Source organism: Dendrobates tinctorius, unplaced genomic scaffold, assembly GCF_039654945.1.
Source record: "Dendrobates tinctorius isolate UK_male_01 unplaced genomic scaffold, ASM3965494v1 ptg000250l, whole genome shotgun sequence".
Lineage (NCBI taxonomy): Eukaryota > Metazoa > Chordata > Amphibia > Anura > Dendrobatidae > Dendrobates > Dendrobates tinctorius.
Genome location: NW_027361917.1, coordinates 43,264,695 through 43,286,169, shown reverse-complemented (window position 1 = coordinate 43,286,169; position 21,475 = coordinate 43,264,695). Strand labels below are relative to the sequence as shown.

At 44.1% G+C, this 21,475-nt stretch overlaps 1 protein-coding gene across 1 annotated transcript in view; it reads left to right on the top strand.

Moving 5' to 3' along the window:
- The window catches only part of MTHFD1L (methylenetetrahydrofolate dehydrogenase (NADP+ dependent) 1 like), a 346,407-nt gene that overhangs the window by 242,053 nt on the left and 82,879 nt on the right, over window positions 1–21,475 (top strand). Inside the window, exon 26 of the mRNA XM_073557652.1 lies at window positions 638–790. Within this exon, the coding sequence (XP_073413753.1) occupies window positions 638–790 (153 nt within the window). The remainder of the gene's footprint in view (window positions 1–637; window positions 791–21,475) is intronic.

The following is a 21,475-nucleotide window of genomic DNA, read 5'->3' as shown; positions in this document are numbered from 1 at the left end:
CCTTGAGGGGTGCAGTTTTTAGAATGGTGTCACTTTTGGGTATTTTCTATCATATAGACCCCTCAAAGTGACTTCAAATGTAATGTGGTCCCTAAAAAAAAAAAAAAAATGGTTTTGTAAAAATGAGAAATCGCTTGTCAACTTTTAACCCTTATAACTTCCTAACAAAAAAAAAATAATTGGTTCCAAGATTATGCTGATGTAGGGTAAACATGTGGGAAATGTTATTTATTAAGTATTTTGTTTGACATATCTCTGTATTTTAAGGGCTTGAAAATTCAAATTTGGAAAATAGCGACATTTTTGCCAAATTTTTGTTTTTTTCACAAATAAATGCAAGTCATATCAAAGAAAGTTTACCACTAATATGAAGTACAATATATCACGAGAAAACAATGTCAGAATCACTGGGATGCATGGAAGCGTTCCAGAGTTATTACCTCATAAAGGGACAGGGGTCAGAATTGTGAAAATTGGCCTGGTCATTAACATGCAAACCACCCTTGGGGGTAGAGGGGTTAAAGGGGTTTCATGCTTGGAATAAAAATGCAGTTTTGGGGTTGTTTCTTGTTCTCAACTTATTGGGCACATTTTTATGGACCTTTAAATGTTAATTTAATCTTCACTGTTTACTCAGGGTTTTGATAAACTTCCAATTTGCATGGCCAAGACACACCTGTCTTTATCACACCAGCCTGATAAGAAAGGAGTACCCACTGGCTTCATTCTACCCATCAGTGATGTCCGTGCTAGTATCGGTGCCGGATTCATATATCCATTAGTGGGAACTGTAAGTAGCGTGTACTATAAGCTTCCAAAACTGTGTACTGCATTATGAGTACAAGATTCTGCAGACATGAAATTTTTGGCTTCATCAAAGATGTGTATTGGGAGTATTAAAAAGAATCTGTCAGCAGGTCTTTTCTATGTAATATTGGAGTGGAATGATGTAGGGGCAGAGACCCTGATTCCAGTGATGTATCACTTAACTGCTACACCCAGTAAACTATTCTAGAATGCGTTTTCTCTTCTGTAGATCTATCAGAGCTTAGATGTTGAGCTGTGTATGGCGACATCTGAGAAAGAATAACTATACAGACCTCAGAAGGATTTCATAGCAATGATGTTATGTTGGCATTTATGAATTAAACTTCTGTATGCCTGATTTACAGTCACAGAAATGTGACATGGCGCTTTTCAGTTTTTCCATTTTTTTTTTTCTACCAACAACCATAAATTTTGTATTTTTCCGTCAATATAGCCGTATGAAGGCTTGTTTTTTTTTTTTTCCTGGATGAGTTGTACTCTTGGATGACACCATTCATTCAACCACATAGTGTACTAGAAAACAGGGGAAAAAAATTAAAGTGCGTCAAAATTGGGAAAAAAAAAGGGCAATTTCACAGTTGTTTTGGAACTTTTTATTTACCATGTTCACTATATGGTAAAACTGACCTGACAGTATGATTCACCAAGTTAGTACAAGTTCACAGACACCAAACGTATATGGTTTTTTAGTTTTGCTTTTATTTAAGTGATGGGAAAACAAATTTGGAAATTTGTTAAAAGAAAAAAAAAAATTTAATTTATCCGTATTTTTTGGACTATAAGACGCACCGGACCATAAGACGCACCCCAAATTTTCAGAAGGAAAATAGGGGAAAAAAATAATAATGTGTCAAATGGGGGTCCGTCTTACAGTCCGAATTCAGCTTACCAGGGAAGGGATCGGGCACAGGGGTCGTTCAGTCGTCCATGCTGGTGCGGTGGCGGTGGCTCTGTGCTGGGGCTGGTGGGCTGTGCTGGGGCAGGTGGGCTGTGCTGGGGCAGGTGGGGTGGGCTGTCCTGTGCTGGGGCAGGTGGTCTGCTGGGACAGGTGGTCTGTGCTGGCGCAGGTGGGGTGGGCTGTGCTGGGGCAGGTGGGGTGGGCTGTGCTGGGGCAGGTGGGGTGGGGTGGGCTGTGCTGTTGGGGACAGGTGGGTTGTGCTGTGCTGTTGGGACAGGTGGGGTGGGCTGGGCTGTGCTTGGGCAGGTGGGTTGTGCTGGGGCAGGTGGGGTGGGCTGTGCTGGGGCACTGTGCTCCGGTGCAGGGGCGGCGTCTCCAGTGCAGGAGCAGTGGCACCGCCAGCATTTCCTCAAAACCCGGAGGTCCCCGCACATCTGTTGCTGCCATGTTGCGGTGGCCTCCGGGAACATGGACTCCGGGAACATGGATGCCGGGAAGATGGCCGCCGGTCCGGGTCGGCGCATGCTCAGGTTCAGATCTCGTCCTGAGATCTCGTTGCCGAGATTTGAATCTCGTCTCCCGAGATCTCGGGACGAGATCTGCACCTGTATGTAAAACACAAGCCGCGGAGACACCATCACATGTTTCTCAACGCAAGCAATGACTAGCCAGGTCTTTCCCCGGGAAGGAACAACCACGGGAAAGGCAGTCTCCAATGAAGGAAACCACCTATGCCAAAACATGGTATCCATCCACAGACAGCTGTTTCGGGGTATTGCCCCTCATCAGTGTGGAGTAGGAAACTGGCCAGCAGGAGCAATGCCTAGTAGAAGACTGTGAAAAATGAGGATGAATGAACTCATGGAGATAACATCCAACACTGCGGAGATACCATCACATGTTTCTCAATGCAGTGATTCTAGAACAAAGCCCCCATCCCTTATGGGAAATATGCAAAACACAAGCCGCGGAGACACCATCACATGTTTCTCAACGCAAGCAATGACTAGCCACCTATGCCAAAACATGGTATCCATCCACAGACCGAGTTCATTCATCCTCATTTTTCACAGTCTTCTACTAGACATTGCTCCTACTGGCCAGTTTCCTACTCCACGGCTTGTGTTTTGCATATTTTTACATATTTCCCATAAGGGATGGGAGCTTTGTTCTAGAATCACTGCGTTGAGAAACATGTGATGGTGTCTCCGCAGTGTTGGATGTTGATCTCCATGAGTTCATTCATCCTCATTTTTCACAGTCTTCTACTAGACATTGCTCCTACTGGCCAGTTTCCTACTCCACGGCTTGTGTTTTGCATATTTTTACATATTTCCCATAAGGGATGGGAGCTTTGTTCTAGAATCACTGCGTTGAGAAACATGTGATGGTGTCTCCGCAGTGTTGGATGTTGATCTCCATGAGTTCATTCATCCTCATTTTTCACAGTCTTCTACTAGACATTGCTCCTACTAGCCAGTTTCCTACTCCACACTGATGAGGGGCAATACCCCGAAACAGCTGTCTGTGGATGGATACCATGTTTTGGCATAGGTTGTTTCCTTCATTGGAGACTGCCCTTCCCGTGGTTGTTCCTTCCCGGGGAAAGACCTGGCTAGTCATTGCTTGCATTGAGAAACATGTGATGGTGTCTCCGCGGCTTGTGTTTTGCATATTTTTACATATTTCCCCTAAGGGATGGGGGCTTTGTTCTAGAATCACTGCGTTGAGAAACATGTGATGGTGTCTCCGCAGTGTTGGATGTTGATCTCCATGAGTTCATTCATCCTCATTTTTCACGAGATCTGCACCTAAGCATGTGCGTCCCTGGACTGGCGGCCATCTTCCCGGCGTTCATGTTCCCGGAGGCCACCGCAACATGACAGCAACGGATGTGCGGGGGCCTCCGGGCTTTGAGGAAATGCCGGTGGAGCCCCCCACGGGGCACAGAGCCTCTGCCCCTGCAACGGAGCACAGCCCGCCACCACCACCACACTACAGAGCCCCACTGCAGACGCCCCCAGCACAGGAGTGAGTATATTGCGACCATAAGACGCACCCCCCACTTTCCCCAAAAAATTTTTGGGAAAAAAGTGCATCTTATGTTCAGAAAAAAACGCTACTTTTGTCATTTTTCGAGGCAGCCGAAAAAAACCCCCACGCAGTTCTGACTGTTTTTGGCTTTTTTTTTCTCGTTACGCTGTTTACTGATTGGATTAATTTATTTTATATTTTGATACATCGGACTTTTACGAATGCAGTGATACTAAATATGTATTTTTTATTTTTAATGGGGCAAAAAGAGGGGATTTGAACTTTTGTGTTTTTATTTTTTTATTTTTTTTAAATTATTTTTACATATGTCTAAAACATTACTTCATTTAATAATCCCCTTAGGGAAGATGTGATCGTCTGATCGCTTGTGCTAGGTACAGCAGTGCATCAGCATGGGCTGACTTTCACAGGAGGATCGGAATGACAGGCACGAGGGTCATCAGCAGACCCCCTGGATGTCCTGACATCCCATCGGCACACCGCAAACATGTCACGGGATATCGGCGTGCAACAACGCGTCCTGCTGTTAGTGCGTATTAAAGGGAATCTGTCACCCCATTTTTTCCCTTTCAGCTGCTGGCACCGCCATCAGTGGCTTATCTACAGCATTCTGTAATGCTGTAGATAAGCCCCCGATGTAACCTAAAAGATAAGAAAAACACGTTAGATTATACTCACCCCGGCGTCTGGTCCGATGGGTGTCGCCGTCCCATTCGGCGCCTCCCATCTTCTAGCCATGATGTCCTCCTTCTTTCTTCTCCCTCGGCTCCTGCGCAAGCGTACTTTCTCTGCCTTGTTGAGGGCAGAGCAGAGTACTGCAGTGCGCAGGCGCCAGACCTCTCTGACTTTTCCTGGCGCCTGCATAGTGCAGTACTTTACTCTGCCCTCAACAGGGCAGAGAATTACGCCTGCGCAGGAGCTGAGGGAGAAGCAAAGAGGACGTCATCATCGTATGAAGATGGGAGGCGCCGGACGGGACAGCGACACCCATCGGACCGGACCGAACGCCGGGGTGAGTATAATCTAACGTGTTTTTCTTATTTTTCAGGTTTCATCAGGGGGCTTATCTACAGCATTACAGAATGCTATAGATAAGCCCCTGATGGCGGTGCCAGCAGCTGATAGGGGAAAAATGGGGTGACAGATTCCCTTTAAATTCTCCTGTCAGAGATTGACAGCTGATTTAACAGATTTATAGCCACGGGTGTCACTGTGCCCACCTTTGGATGTATTGAAAATCAACAGTAATAGGCTCTGTTTGCTCTCTAACTTCCTCTTGATGTCAGGTTTGACTGGCACGGTGACGGCAGCGTTGATTGGGTGCAGGACTCGTGTGACATACCGACCTCATGTTGGGTCCGGGAACGTAAGTGCTGACATTGCTGGAACGACGTCAGCATGAGAGGTGAGTATAAGCTTATTTTTTTTTTTTTTTTTTAAGTCTTTAATGTGGGCAAACAAGAGGAATGAGAAGGGGTTGTCTAAGTAGTGGACAACCCACTTAGGCCTGTGCCAGTTTTTAGTCTGCTGTCACAAGTGACCCAAATATATGGATGGAGTAAAATACAGAAATGACTTTGTGTTGAAGCATTTTTCCCATCCATTATCTCCTCTTAATTCTATCTGTAAGGCCCGCTGACCTAATTTCCTATTGTCTATACATAGAAAGGTCCCATAGCTGCGCTTGTGTCCAGCTGGGAATTCTCTTTATTTCCGCCCGAGCTCTTCTGCTGCTATCTCACCCATCCAGATCACTCTGTGGTCTTTCTGGCTCACGTACACCAAGGAGGGATGGCTGACTGGGTTTCTGTTAGATCATCCTTAAGAACAATGATGCATTTGAAAAGGGAAGTAGTTTCTGAACAAAAAGGTTCCTGGAATTCAGGAAGACTTGTCACATGTGCTTCTTGGCCTTGGAAATTGCTTTCCCTGTGCTTGTTCCGGAAGATTTCATTCATGAGTACGGTGACGTGCAGATTGCGTGAAGTCTCCTACCTTGTCACTGTTGTGAAACTTTCCTGACCGTGTAGGAGTTTGCTCTGCAGCTTTTTCAGATTGGTCACCAGTAATGGAACATTCATTGGCCATTAGTCACGTACAGAACACGTTCCGGTCTATCAGATTACATCGGCTGTAGGATTGTAGTGACGTTTCAGGAAAATGACAATCTTGTATATTGCCATTTTATCTTCAAAAAGTCAGTCATGTGAGAGCTTGTAACATAACTTAGAGGTGGGTATCTAAGCTTAGGACTCCAGATCCGTCACCCATTCTAGGAAATGACTGAGCGCTTTAAGAGCTTTGCATCATATAGGAACAGTGTTACATTTCAAGCACTTTCTGTAAAAAGAATCAAAATGGTAAAGCTGCAATGAACTTCCTTGTATAAGGGTGTGTGCACACGTTGCGGATTCTGCTGCGGATTCCGCACAAAGAAGTGACATGCTGCGGATTTAAAACCACAGCAAATCCACAGCATGTGCACTGCGGTTTTCATTTTCCATAGAAAATAAAGGTACTGTACAACACAGCAGAAACTGCTGCTGATCCGCAGGGCCAAATCAGCTGCGGATCCGAATCAGAATCCACAACGTGTGCACACACCCTCAAAGTTGAAATTAGACCATTGTTGGTCATGGGCTGTACCTAATATAGCAGTGCAGACTCATGAAGGGGGCACAATGCCCCTTTTGGAATATCACACTTTTTAGTACAAATATAAATATCAAAGGCTGTGTGCCCACGTTGCGTTTTTGCAGCTTTTTTTCCGCAGCAGAAACACTTAAAAACGCTATTAAAATGCATCCCATGCAATCCTATGGGATTCCGCAGTGCTATGCCCATGCTGCGGATTCTCCTGCTGCGGAATCGCATAGTGGTAAAATCCGCAGCATGTTCATTATTTCTGCAGAATCGCGGCGATTCCGCCACCATAGGATTGCATTGAAACGCTCACTTTACGCATGTGGCTATGCCCACCATGCGTAAAGTGAGCGCTTCATGTGCGGATGGTACCCGGAGTCTGGAGGAGAGGAGACTGTCCTCTATGCCCTGGGTACCATATTCCTGTAAAAAATAGAATAAAAATAAAAAATAGGGATATGCTCGCCATCTGATGGCCCCCGGAGTCCTTCCTGCCCTCAGCCATGCTGCCAACATCTTCCGTTCACAGGAATGCATTGTGCAAATCACCTGAGATGACGTCGCGATCTCGCGAGCGTGTTGTCTTCTGGTGTCATTCTCGCAATGCATCCCTGGGACCGGAACGTACCGGGAGCGCCGCTAAGGACATCGGGGGGCTGTCGGAAGGTGAGAATAACAATATTTTTTATTTATTATTTTTAACATTCTATCTTTTACTACTGATGACGCATAGGCAGTAACACTAGTAAAAAGTTGGTCATACTTGTTAAGTACTATGCTGGACAAGTGTGACCAACCTGTCAATCACCTTTCCAAGCGATGCTTCAAATCGCTTGGAAAGCGCAAGCATTCTGCAAGCTAAAAACGCTTGTCTTTTGCAGGAGAACGCATGCGAATTCCGCATGCGTTTTACCAGCGGCAGGGAGTTGCGGAAATGCTGCGAACATTTCCGCAGCATTTCTGCAATGTGGGCACAGAGCTGTTACTGATAAACAAGCACATCGGCTTTAGTCTACAAAGTAGTGGGCAAAAGATCTGGAGCAAAAAAAACAGTTACCAGTTGTAGCAAATCTGTATAGTTTTTGGTTGAGGTCTAATGGTCAGGTTGTGTCCCAAGATGGTTGACTGCTCATTCCTAAAACCCATGTTCTTCTATACTGTAGGTCCAAGGCCAGGGTCACACTCATTCGAGGGAATTGGTTTGATTATGCTAATGACACTCCAACCAAACTGGGAATTGAATTTACTCAGTTTGAGCGTGGTGTGATCTGACGCTGTCGAATGAGAGAACCATAACACACTGTGAGGAGAAGATGGAGAACAAAATTTTCATCTTCTCCATTATGTGAGTCCGTGGGTATCGGACTCCACTCTGATGTCATCCGACACATAGACTTTAATTGGTGAGTGTCTTTGATTCTGGAGTGAAATTGCAGAATGCTGTGATTTTTTTTTTTTTTTTTCCACAGACCGCTTTTGTAAGTGGAAAATAAATCGGTCATCAGCACTGCCCCATTGAATCACATTGGTCCGGTGCTATCGGATAAAAGATCAGACAAGTTAAGTGAGACTTCTTCCTACTATAGCATACCCCACCTAGGTATTGATTCACAGGGTGGCACCAGCTACTTGTCTAGAGATACTTTAGTGCCTCTTAGATGAATTCTGCAGTCGCATAGTGGTATAGTAGTTTCAGACACCCTGAGTACCAGCAGCGCTTGAGGGCCATCAGGATACTGTCTCTTTATTTTTAAAGACCCCAGACCTAATTTTCTAATTTAAGAGTGCCATCTTACCTTGTTTAAACACTGTCCAGTTTAGTTGTCTTTACACTCTTTGACTGTGGCGCCTCTTGTTCACTACTTCCCTATCGTTCCTACTTGCAGGAGGAAAATGCCTTATTAGAGATTCCCTGTTGCTGCCACCTCTAGACATAATTGCTCCTTCTTTCACAGCACATGCTGTCACAGTTGGAGTCTACTGCCTTTGGCCATGGGCAACCAGTCCTTTTTGCTAAAGCTTTTTTGAGGGTCTTTAATGTATGTAGCCACCTGCTGCTCTCTTGGAAACTGTCTGACTCGTCAGGCCCAAGTGACGCGACTGATGGTTTCTCACTCCAGGACAAGTCTCTCAAAGGCTTGCTGTCTTGCTAGGCAGCTGTTCGGGACCCACTTGTCTTCAAGCTGCAGTTTCTTCCTGGGCTCTCACAACCCATCTGTGTACTCCTCGGGGACTATAGACAGAGACCTCTGCTCTGTCACAGCATGTCTCACTGTCTCTTACTGCTTCGGCACAAAACACCTCTAGCACTATAACATCCACAATCTATCTACTCAGACGTGGAAGGCCAGTAATGGGTCCTACTGACTGGCTCTTTCTGCAGACCGGCACTTGGGAGCACTAATCTCATCAACGCACATGGGAATGGAGACACCAATGAGACAGATTCACTTGCGCCTACGCTACCATGCAATGTTTCAAGATTTGCTGCTTTATCACACTTTTAAAGAGTGATTTTCAGCAAATGATAATTATCCCTTATTTACAGGATAAAGAGCATTAATGTAAAATTGTTCTCTGAAGTCAGAATGGGGCCTTAGTCGGATTGGACCAATGATTTTTTTTTTTTTAATCTTTTGTGCAAAAAAGAAAAATCCGATTTTCAGCAGTGTTTCAGTTTTACCATCAGTATTTCATTAGTGTTTTTTTTCCATATGAAAAAAAATCTCTAGAAATTTCACAGCTTTTCCTACCCATTCCAATGTTGAAAGCAGAAGACACATTGATTGTGGACGGATGACATCCATGTACTGCCTGTGATTTTACCTGAGACTTAAACAGGCAATTTTTATCCATGTCTCCAATCAAAAACATATCTCGGTGATTATTTTGCGCACACACGATCTACAAAAACATGGACATGTCAACAGCCACATGTACAAGTCTGTAGAATATTCGAAAAACAGAAAGTTGAATACAGCCCAATAAAGAGGGGTTTATTAAAAGCTTTCTTTACAAGTGCATGTATATTGACACGTCCATCAAGCCACCTCATAACCATGGTGTTGCCGTGGCAGTTAGGGACCCCTTCACTTTCATGTTGCTCTTATGAAGCCCAGCCTGAGATTGTCAAATTGAGAGTATACTGCGAAACTAAAGTTCTGCCTTCAATTGTGCAAATAATCACGCAATCAGAGGTTAAAGGGACTCAAAAGTATGGAAAAGTTAAATACTTCAATCAAAAAAAAAAAAACGTTGATATCGCGGCATCAGGAAATGTCTGATCTCTCCAAGTATAAAGTTATTTAACTCGTACCATAACGGGAAAAAAAATAGCATAAAAAATGGAGTTGTTAGGATAGCTATCTTCCCTGAATAAATAAAATAAAAAGCAATCAGTCGTATGTACCCTCATCTGGTGACAGTAAAAACATCATTTTAACACCCCCACCTCCTGATCCTCTGATCTGCAGCAGCTGAATGTAGGCAATTTATGAAGCAGATCACAGCATTTATTTCCCATTCAAGTGAATGGTAGATAAAGTGCAGTACTGGCAGCGGCCACAAATGAATGTAGGGCGCTGCTGTGTTCCTCCCTGGCGCAGATTTCAGCTGATTGTGGTGGTGTGCGTCCAATCTCCACTGATCTCATATTAATGGCGTCCTATGGATAGATAATTCTACATTTTTCAGCCCAGGACAAGCCCTTTTTAGCATTTTTTTCAAGGGTACATCATTACACAATGATACTTTAACTTCATTGTATGGGTGCTTGCAGTTGGACAGACAAGATTCTTTCTGGGGGGAAGGGGGCAAAAACCAGTTCTTTTTTTTTTTTTTTTTTTCTTCCCTATGCTGCCTTGAACATTGTTTTACACATTGTTAGGATAAGTAAGGCGCACACATATTCCAGATTTAGGAATGTATAAATTGATGGCTCAGGATTGCTATGGATTGTATGGCATTTTAGTGCTGGGAGCTGCATACCCGGAGAATAATGTGTTACAGGCAATGCCAAGAATGAGCGGCGGAGCCAATTGTTATATTATACTGTACTCTAAAGGGAACCCACTAATATTGGGGTGCACTCTTATGATTTCGGTTCACCATTTCTCGATTCCTACACAACCATGTGCCCTATGTTATACAAGGCTATTCCCAGCGCCATATACTTTTCTGTGAATTTAAACAAAAATAGCATTGGAGCAAAGTAAGTTGTACTTTTTCCCTCAGTTATACATGCTGTAAATGGCATACATTAGTGTACAGGAGCAGATGCTTATCCCCTTATATTATTTTATTTTAAAACACCCCTTACCCCATTATTCACACTGCCCCCTCCACTATGTGTCAGAGAGCACATACTCAAGAATGGGGTGATGCGGTGTCTCCATTCAATGTCAGCAAGCAGTTAATCCTGAATGCTATCTATGTGTTTTCAACTCTGCAAGCTTATATCTGGTATATAGTTATTTCAACTTACTCTGCTTGTCCCCTTATGTTGTGAGGTCAAGAAACTTTTCAAAGTGCTTTATGATCCATGTAGTGCTGGACATGTGTTTATTTGACCACAACATTTTATTGGGTCCTGGTGTCTCAATTTAGTGTGATTGATTAACGAGAAGAGAGAGCCCAAAAAAAAAAAAAAAAAAAAAACTTAGCCGTAACCTCCTATATATTCAGACCTAGCTAGGGGGAGCATTTATGCAGGGGTGGCATTTATGCACATGTAATTGAAGTACATGTATCAAAGTACTTCTGGCAGTTATAACATGGCAGTTAGACAAGGCAGGAGACAGGTAAGACATTTATATACATCTACTCCCTGTACATTTGGAGTACAACAAATATATACCATATGCATTTGTGTAATTTTTATCCTGGCCGCTGCATTCACACACATCCACCGCCCTGGCATTAACTCTCCAAACTCCATCCATATTGGCCCCTCGCTCCTTTCCTCTCCTATGTATAGCACTCATGCTCTTTTCACATTGTTAAATTGCACAGATCCAGCCAGTCCCACCATTCAACACCAGAGACGCTCTCACAAATCACTTAACCATCTGCTCACTCTTTCTATCCTCCTTCTCCTAGTTGCAGGAGACATTGCTCCCAACCCTGGTCCCCCATGTTATAGAAAGTCAAACCCCCCCACTGCTACACTCAGAAACCCCTCTAATCTTATTAATATTCCCTGCATGCCATCTGTCTCTCTTAATTGTGCACTTTGGAATTCTCGCTCAGTGTGTAACAAACTCTCCTTCATTCATGACTTCTTCCTTTCTAATTCTCTTAACCTTCTGGCTCTTACTGAAACCTGGATCCAGCAGTCAGATACTACCGCTGCTGCTGCTCTTTCATACGGGGGGCTACACTTCTCTCATACCCCAAGATCAGACAATAGAGCTGGTGGAGGCGTTGGTCTGCTCCTATCACCAAAATGTACCTTTCAGGTTATCCCTCAAGTACCCTCACTTGTCTTCCCTTCTTTTGAGGTCCATGCCGTCAGACTCTACACCCCCTTCTCCATGCGAGTGGCGGTGGTATATCGTCCTCCCGGCCCCTCCCATCAGTTCCTGGATCATTTTGCCACTTGGCTTCCACATTTTCTCTCCTGTGACATCCCTACCCTCCTCATGGGAGATTTCAACATCCCCATTGCTCTTCCCCTCTCCCCATCTGCTACTCACCTTTTATCTCTAACCTCCTCATTTGGCCTTTCGCAGCTTACTAATTCTCCAACGCATGAAGACGGAAACTCCCTCGACTTGGTCTTCTCTCGGCTTTGTGCAGTGGATGATTTTGCAAACTCCCCTCTCCCGCTCTCTGACCACAATCTTCTTTCATTCTCTATCAAGAACTGCCAGGCTGCTCAGGTCACCCCCACTGTCCAGACTTATAGAAACACACAGGCCATTAACACCCAGAAACTTCTGAAGAACTTGCAGTCTTCATTGGCCCCTATCTCCTCCCTCTCATGTCCTGATTCTGCATTGAAGCATTACAATGAAACACTTCAAAGTGCCCTGGATGAATTTGCACCCCCTATAAATAGAACACCACAACGCAGACGGCGACAACCCTGGCACACGGTGCAAACACGTTTCCTGCAGCGGTGCTCCAGGTGCGCCGAACGTCTGTGGAGAAAATCCAATCTACACGAAGATTTCATCCATTTTAAGTTTATGCTTAGAACATACAACACTGCCCTTCACCTCTCCAAACAAACCTATTTCAACACCCTCATCATCTCACTGTCCAATAACCCGAAACGTCTCTTTGACACTTTTCATTCTCTACTCAATCCAAGAGTACAGGCCCCAACCACTGAGCTCCGAGCTGACGATCTGGCCAATTACTTCAAAGAAAAAATTGACCAGATCCGACAGGAAATTATCTCCAAATCCCCTCATACCATGCACTGTCCTCCCTCCCCCACTGCATCTAACTCACTCTCTGATTTTGAACCAGTCACAGAAGAAGAAGTAAGCAGGCTCCTTGCATCTTCTCGCCCAACTACCTGCACCAGTGACCCATTTCCGTCACATCTCCTCCAGTCCCTTTCCCCTGCTGTCACCCCTCACCTAACTAAAATATTTAACCTCTCTCTCTCTTCTGGTATTTTTCCCTCCTCATTTAAGCATGCCATCATACATCCACTACTTAAAAAACCATCCCTCGACCAAAACTGTGCCGCTAACTATAGACCTGTCTCTAATCTTCCCTTCATCTCTAAACTCCTGGAACGCCTGGTCCACTCCCGTCTTATCCGCTATCTCTCAGAAAACTCTGTTCTCGACCCTCTCCAATCCGGTTTCCGCTCTTTACACTCCACTGAAACTGCCCTCACTAAAGTCTCTAATGATCTGCTAACAGCTAAATCAAATGGTCATTACTCCATGCTAATTCTCTTGGATCTCTCTGCAGCATTCGACACTGTGGATCATCAGCTCCTCCTCACTATGCTCCATTCCATTGGCCTCAAGGACACCGTTCTCTCCTGGTTCTCCTCCTATCTCTCCGACCGCTCCTTTACTGTTTCTTTTGCCGGTTCCTCCTCCTCTCACCTTCCCCTTACTGTTGGGGTTCCTCAAGGATCGGTTCTAGGCCCCCTCCTCTTCTCCTTGTACACTGCCCCTATTGGTCAAACAATCAGTAGATTTGGTTTCCAGTACCATCTCTATGCTGATGACACCCAATTATACGCTTCTTCTCCTGACATCACGCCAGCCTTTCTAGAAAACACTGGCGATTGTCTAAACGCTGTGTCTAATATCATGTCCTCACTATATCTGAAACTGAACCTGTCAAAGACTGAACTCCTTGTGTTTCCTCCCGCTACTAATGTACCTACACCCGACATTGCCATTTCCGTCTGTGGTTCCACTATTACTCCCCAGCAACATGCCCGCTGTCTTGGGGTCATACTTGATTCCGAGCTTTCCTTTGCCCCCCACATTCGATCACTGGCTCGCTCTTGTCATCTGCACCTCAAAAACATTTCTAGAATTCGACCTTTTCTTACTTTTGACTCTGCAAAAACTCTTACTGTTTCTCTTATTCATTCTCGTCTCGACTATTGTAACTCTCTTCTAATCGGTCTCCCTCTTACAAAACTCTCCCCTCTCCAATCTGTCTTGAATGCTGCAGCCAGGATCATATTCCTCACCAATCGTTACACCGATGCCTCTACCTTGTGCCAGTCATTACACTGGCTACCCATCCACTCCAGAATTCAGTATAAACTTATTACCCTCACCCACAAAGCCCTCCATGGCTCAGCACCACCCTACATCTCCTCCCTTGTTTCAGTATACCACCCTACCCGCGCCCTCCGTTCTGCTGATGACCTGAGGTTAGTATCCTCAATAGTCAGAACCTCCCACTCCCGTCTCCAAGACTTTACACGTGCCGCGCCAATTCTTTGGAATGCACTTCCCAGGTCAATACGATTAGTCCCCAATCCCCACAATTTTAAGCGTGTCCTGAAAACGCATTTATTCAGACTGGCCTATCGCCTCAACACATTAACCTAACCTATCCCTGTGTGGCAGAGCCAAAAATTTTACCATAACCAGGTTCCCAGCATCATGTTCCCACATACTTTATGCATCCATTAGCCCTCTGTGTCTGTACTGTTACACACTTAACATTATGGCTGGTCCATACAATCAGGGCAACTGTTACCACCCACCTTTCGTGTCTACCTCTTTCCTCATAGACTGTAAGCTTGCGAGCAGGGCCCTCACTCCTCTTGGTATTTGTTATAATCTACTGTATGTGATTATTGTTATGCTGTAATGTCTATTGTCTGTACAAATCCCCTCTGAAATGTAAAGTGCTGCGGAATATGTCGGCGCTATAAAAATAAAATTTATTATTATTATTATTATGATGCCATAGAGAATGTTCTGTTTTCTTTCTCCTCTGGCTAATCTAAGGGGTATGATTACAGATGCAAGTACTCTCGGGGTCCTTTTCCATCACCACTCATGCTAAAGTGAGTGATACATTTAACCCTTTACCCTACTCTGGATTGATTTCAACTCCCGCAAGAACCCTGGTTATGGTTATTATGCATTGCTTTTATTGCGCCATTAATTCCTCAGCGTTTTACAGACATCATCATCACTGTCCCCATTGGAGCTCACAATCTAAATCCCCTTTAGTATGTCTTTGGAGTGTGGAAGGAAACTGAAGAACCAGATGGAAACCCACAAAAGCACAGGGAGATCATACAAACTGCTTGCAGATAGTTGAACCCATTTGTTGGCCATGGCCAAAGCTTTTAGTAGAAAGGACTTATCTGATATTCTCTAAGTTCTTCCCTGCAGCACATTGGTGACCTGCTCTTTACCGGGAAGGGTTAATGTAATTTGTATTTCTACTATGTGATGTAGTAACTGGAATATAGTACATGGCGCCCATTCTAAAGTATCTGCTTATTTACTGTTTAGAACAGTATGCCGGTAACATGGTTCACGGGTAGAAGTGTAACAACGCGGAACTTGCAGAGATTTAAGTCTCCCTTCCTTGTTTTACCTAGTGGTGCCACCCCTATACGTGTTGTTACAGTCTGCTTGAAGCTTGTTTTTCTTCATGTTTTGCTTGGCCTGGGTTCGCACACAGCATGGATGGTTTTCGAGGGAAAATAAACCAACCTTTATCTGAACATATTGGCAATAACACAAGAGTTGAATTTAATTAGCACTTGTGTGGCTTTTATCTCCTCTCCCTGTGACCCTGACCTAGAGTCAGATCGTATGAAGGTGGAGGAATGACCTCTACTGCTGGTTCTGATGGCCAGAAGGCTATGGCGCTCATCCAAGAAGTCGTCCACTCAACGAGCATCAAGCAAAGAGTTTTTGGTTACAGTTTAGTTTGATTTTGCAACATTGTTTGATAAACTAAAGAAATCCGCAAATATTCAAAACTCAAAGTCAGATTATTACCTGGCATTGAATAACATTACACTTCGAGGACTTATCGGCATTCCGGACATGTCGGTTTTAGTAAATAGTTGTGTTTTCCATGAAATACCATATCTTTTCTTAACTCTGTTGTACCGGTTCCTCAGGTGTACCTGCTTGAAATGAAATAATTACCGTACTATTTGCCATTCCTTCCTCAAAGAGGAGCGTCCCTGTTCTGTCTGACACAGTACTGATTGAACAGTGTTGAACTGTGTCGAAACACACCCCATTTGGGAGCACCTAGGTTCTCATATACACATATTCCCTGAATGAATAAGAGGGAAAGGTGCTCAATGTCGGCTTAAGAAGAATATACTGCTGCAGAAATGACAGGGGAGCGGACGCCTCTTCCTTTAGCACTAGGTTAAAAAATATATTTTACTGTGCACCCTAATGTACACATAGTATAGAAGATGAAAATAAAATGTCTAAGGGTCCGATTCATCTAAGATTTTATGCCAGAATTCTGGTGTGCAAAAATTTTTGAACAGTCACAAAATTTTAGTACATTGCAAGGCTGCACTAACATTTTGCAACTTATGGCCTTCTCACATTTTCATCCAGCTCCAACAAAGTAGTCAAAGCTGGAGCAGAATAAGGGCATGTTAACCCCTGCTTGGTGAGTTCATGATGAATGGCTGAATTCCTTACTCCACAAATCTTACTCCAGTCCCTGACTGAAGTAGGATTTGTTGTGAGGTGCAAAAAACTTGACTGATGGTCCTGATTCATTAAGGGGTCTGCCAGTTAATGTATCGGGAGTGTCTGACTCCAGTATACTAAATCATAAAGACCGGTGTTGTTTAGGCCACTCTTGATCAAGTGGGGCCGATATTTTGTAAAATGACCTGGCTAGAGTCTGTTCTTTTCATTTGTGTGATATTAATACCCCAGATTGGCTGTATTCAAAAGTACCAACTTTATAGCCAGTCTATTTCACACACACTGGCCTACCCTGTACCCAGTGTCTTCAAGTGGTTGATTTAGGCAGTATGGCCCTGATTCATCAGTGTTTACGCCAAAAAACTGACATAAAACACTTTGAAAAGTTGCTACATTTTTGTGCAATGCAAATTTGCTGAAAATGTTGAAACTTTTGACATTTTCTAGTTTTGGGCACCTCTGCCAAAGTTCGCAGAGCTGGGTAGAAACAAGGATGGATCATGTCTACGCCTGCCTGTCAAATTCTATTTGGTGTTCCTAACTGGAGTAACCTCCTTTCTAGCTAGGTGCTTGTAGGCACAGGCTACTGAGAAGATTTGTCAGATTCCTATTTGCAGCAGTTCATGTAATGAACATGCCTACAACTGTGAACATGTGGCTTTCTTTTTATTGTGAAGCAAACAATAAATGGGTCAAAATAACTGAAAACTTCAGTGAGCATAACTATTCAGCCCCCCTTAAAGTCAGTACTTTGTAGAGCCTCCTTTTGTGGCAATTACAGTTGCAAGGCGCTTTGGATAAGTCTCTATGAGCTTTCCCATCTTGCCACTGGGATTTTTGCTCATTCCTCAAGGCAAAACTGCTCCAGCTCCTTCAAGTTGGATGGTTTCCTCTGCTGAACAGCAATCTTCAACTCTGACCACAGATTCTCAATTGGATTAAGGTCTTGTCTTTGACTAGGCATCTCCAAAACATTTCCACATTTCCCTTCAAATCACTCAAGTGTTGCTTTAGCAGTATGCATTGGGTCGTTGTCTTGTTGGAAGGTGAATATTTGTCCCAGTATCAAATTGCTGACAAACTGAAAAAGGTTTTGCAGCAGAATATCCCTGTATTTCACACCATCCATCTTTTCCTTGACTACAACCATTTTCTTGTCCCTGCTACCAGAAAACATCACCACAGCTTGATGCTGCTGCCACCACCATGTTTCATTGTGGGTATGGTGTTCTCGGGGTGATGAGCTTTGTTGGTTTGGTGCCAGACATGGCTTTTAACTTGGCGGACTGAAAGTTCAATTTTGGTGTCATCTGACCACAGCACCTTCCTCCGTAGAAACTTCAATCTTCACCTGGTTATTTCTTTATAACCCAAACCTGATTTGTACTTCTCAACAAATTTGTCACTGACATATTTGGCGATCTCCTTGGTGTTATTTGGTTAGTGGTGCCTCTTGCTTAATGGTGTTGAGGTCTCTGTGGCCATGGAAAAAAGGTGTGTGTATACGGACAGACCATGTAACACTTATATTGCTCACAGGTTGGACTTCCTTTCACTAAGCATGTGTTTTATGAAAGTAGTTGTTTGCACCAAAAATTTTTAGAGGCTTCGTTGCAAAAGGGTAAAAAAAAAAAAAAAAAAAAAAAAACTTGGTGAGGATGGTTCACAATGTGCTATTAGTATTGAGGAAGGGTATTTTTTTTTTTCCTTTTTAATGGTAATTTTTTTTTTCTTATTGCAGAAACTCCTAAAGAGTTATCCTGCTGCAAAAGGGCCATTATGTCAGCATGTTTTCCCATTTAAGTCAATAGGAAGCTTTGAGTATTTTGAAGTGTTCTTGAGTAGCAGAATTTACTCCAAAATTCACATGAATAAAACTAACTGTGAACCAATGGTGAACAAGAATTGAGGACCCCTGTCCAAAAATACAACCTGTGGGTGCCCTTCTACCAGTATGCTTGTAAATTTCAGTGTCATCTATTAGGGAGCAATGGAGACTGTGGGTAAGGAACGTATGCCATCATGGTTGTGACAGTGTGCCTTTTGACACCGGGCCCCTTGGTGGCTAAAAGCCTGCACAGATTGTATGGCTGCCCTGGTGTGAACAGGCTCTTATTGTTAAGTAATCTTTCTAACAAGTAAAGTGGTGAAGCCTTTTTGGACCCCCAATGATTCCCTGCAATCCCTGATGAAAACTGGTACTGAGCACTCTTATGACGTGATATTGAAGCCATAGAATTTTTTTTTCTGATTTCTATCAGGCAAATTATAGAAAACGTCTGAAAAATTTTCCTTCAAGAGTACACTGTTTTATCTAATTCTGTAAAACAGATGAGATGATGTTGCCTATTACAGATTCTTACAGATTCTTAGCTCTGACCGGGTCCATTATATAAGGACCTTTGGTGTCCTCGCTTTGCCATGCACAACTAATCACCATCAATGGCCATATTTGTCTGGACGGTTCACTACTTGGGTTGCTACCGTTAGCTGGACTACGGTATATCCTTCATTGCAGCTTCAAAAAACTTAAAGGGTTATTCTCCTCTTCGGTAATGGTGAAAATTCCTAATTACTTGGCGGAACAAGCAACTTTTCAATTTAGGGTATGTTCACGTTTTGCTTATTCATCAGTAGGTGGTGGGCTTTTGCCAAAGAGACGACCCTGACTCCATGGAGCAATGGTTGAGAATGCACATTTTGTCAATCTTACAGACTTTGAAACAAGAAGGAGAAGGTGAGCGCCGTGCTCTGACAGGTCCATCAGTCCCAAAAAACGAGCAGTATTGTATAAGCAGGGAACTTGTGGGACAATAGGGGGGGCCCACTGGCTTTTTTATGATTTGCATGAAAAGCCACATAAACCTGCAACGTGTGATCATGGCCTAAGCTAGCTTCTTCATACCCTTGTGGACTGTGATCCATTCGTGGACCTTTTCCATTGAGGGTAGAAACTTTATATTTAAAGGGAATTGGCAGCTTCTACTGTTTAAATAGCCACGGACTTCTCTCCTCTTTCCTGCTTCCACCCAGCTGGTGAAATGCTCACAGGAATGTTTCCTTTCCTAATCTTAGACTCCTAGTGACTTTACACTTTATTTTCTTTCCTCTAACAGAATTCATTAAACCATTGTGCATGTTTCACTGATTAGATCTAATTACATGTACTTCAGTAGATTAATTTCCAGCCCAAGGATGATATGTGCAGCTCGGTATTTTTCATCAGGAAGCGTGTTCCATTTGACAGCTGGAGCTAGTTATTCCAATTTGCAGAGGGTCTGACATGAGGATAGATCTGCATTTTTCTTGGAAATCAAAAACGAGAGACCACCGTGGTTACTTTACAAAGGGATGAAAGTTTTGCTTGGGTGAAGCCATTCTCATTTTCATCTCAACTTTCACTTTTTCTTCGCCCTGCATCTCTCTTAAAGGTGCAGCGTGTTTGCTTAATCGTGTACAGTTTCTGATTTCTCATACTTGAGAACATGTGACAGACATGACAGAGTCTGGAGACATCTTGGTGAATGTTATGTGGCCTCCAACATGATCTATTGTGGCCAATTACACAGTGAATCAGTCATGGTCCGAGGGGATAAATCCATATTGAGTCACACAAATCTTCACGTGATAGCCAACAGTACGCTGACCGCTGTTGGGTACTAGGAATGAAATCCTCAAAGCCATTTGCAGAACTTATGTTAAGCAATAGGTCCTGGATGTCTCCTGAGGACAGAATGTGTATGAGATCCATGTGGGATTGAAAGAGTTTTGCCCTTTAATTGCTTGCAGATCTTGGGGGGGCTATGTACTGTGAACCCAAGTAATCCCTCAAAACACCTTTATAGACGTGCATTCTTGGGGGGGCAGAAGCGCACGCTTATGGGTTTCCATAAGCATGGACTACATAAGTCCATAAGTATGGACTACATACTAATTCCGTTTTAGAAGTGATGCAAATTGGTCTCAAGTGCTCCTGTCAGGACAGAGGCCATCCAAGGCTTCGGCATTTTAGTAAGCACAGCCGCAGCATGTCAATCATGTAGTGGAGGACGGAGTTAGACTTTGAATGCACCTAGAAGCTTTAAGGCCCCGTCTCACATAGCGAAATCGCCAGCGAGATCACTGATGCGTCACCAATTTTGTGACGCAACAACGATCTCGCTACATGTGACACACAGCGGCGACCGACCCCCCCCCCCCCCCCCCCCCGCTGGATATCGCTGATCATGCTTGAATGTCCTGGGCCATTTTTTTCATCGTCTGTGTTCCGCTGGCCAGTGCGCATCGCTGTGTTTGACGCTGACGAGCGACCTCGTTGGCGACGCAGAAGTCAGGGACGCAGGCAGGAATCGTTCAGAATAGCTGCTGTGTGACAACGCACCAGCGATCCTTACCAGGTCGTATCGTTGTCAGGATCACTGGTACATCATTGAAGAGATCTGCCTGTTTGGCAGCTTACTAGCGACCATGTAGCGACGCACCAGCGATCCCTACCAGGTCATATCGTCGGGATCGCTGGTGCGTCGCTATGTGAAACGGGCAGTGGAAGTGCTTTCACCCCCCACCTCCCCAGAGCACTTCTAGCCTCATTTGCCTAGGTCTAAAGTGGATTTCCTGACAACAGAACAAAGGTTTTATTTTAACCATTTAATGCAAAATGACATTAAAAAGTCATTGCTGTGATGGCCGTGCATGGAGATGGCTCAGGCGGATATTGGCTAACAGCAGTGCCCAGAGCGGAGTTCCGATAAATACTGCGGTCAATCTGTTAACCGCTGCCTATGCTCGTGCACGCTCACTCCCATCGCCCCACCCATGCAATGTGATCACTGCACTGATGGGTTACCATAGCAGTTGGGGGCCCTCTGGAATCCCCTGTCGCTGCTATCTTTGTACTCCTGTTAAGCTCATC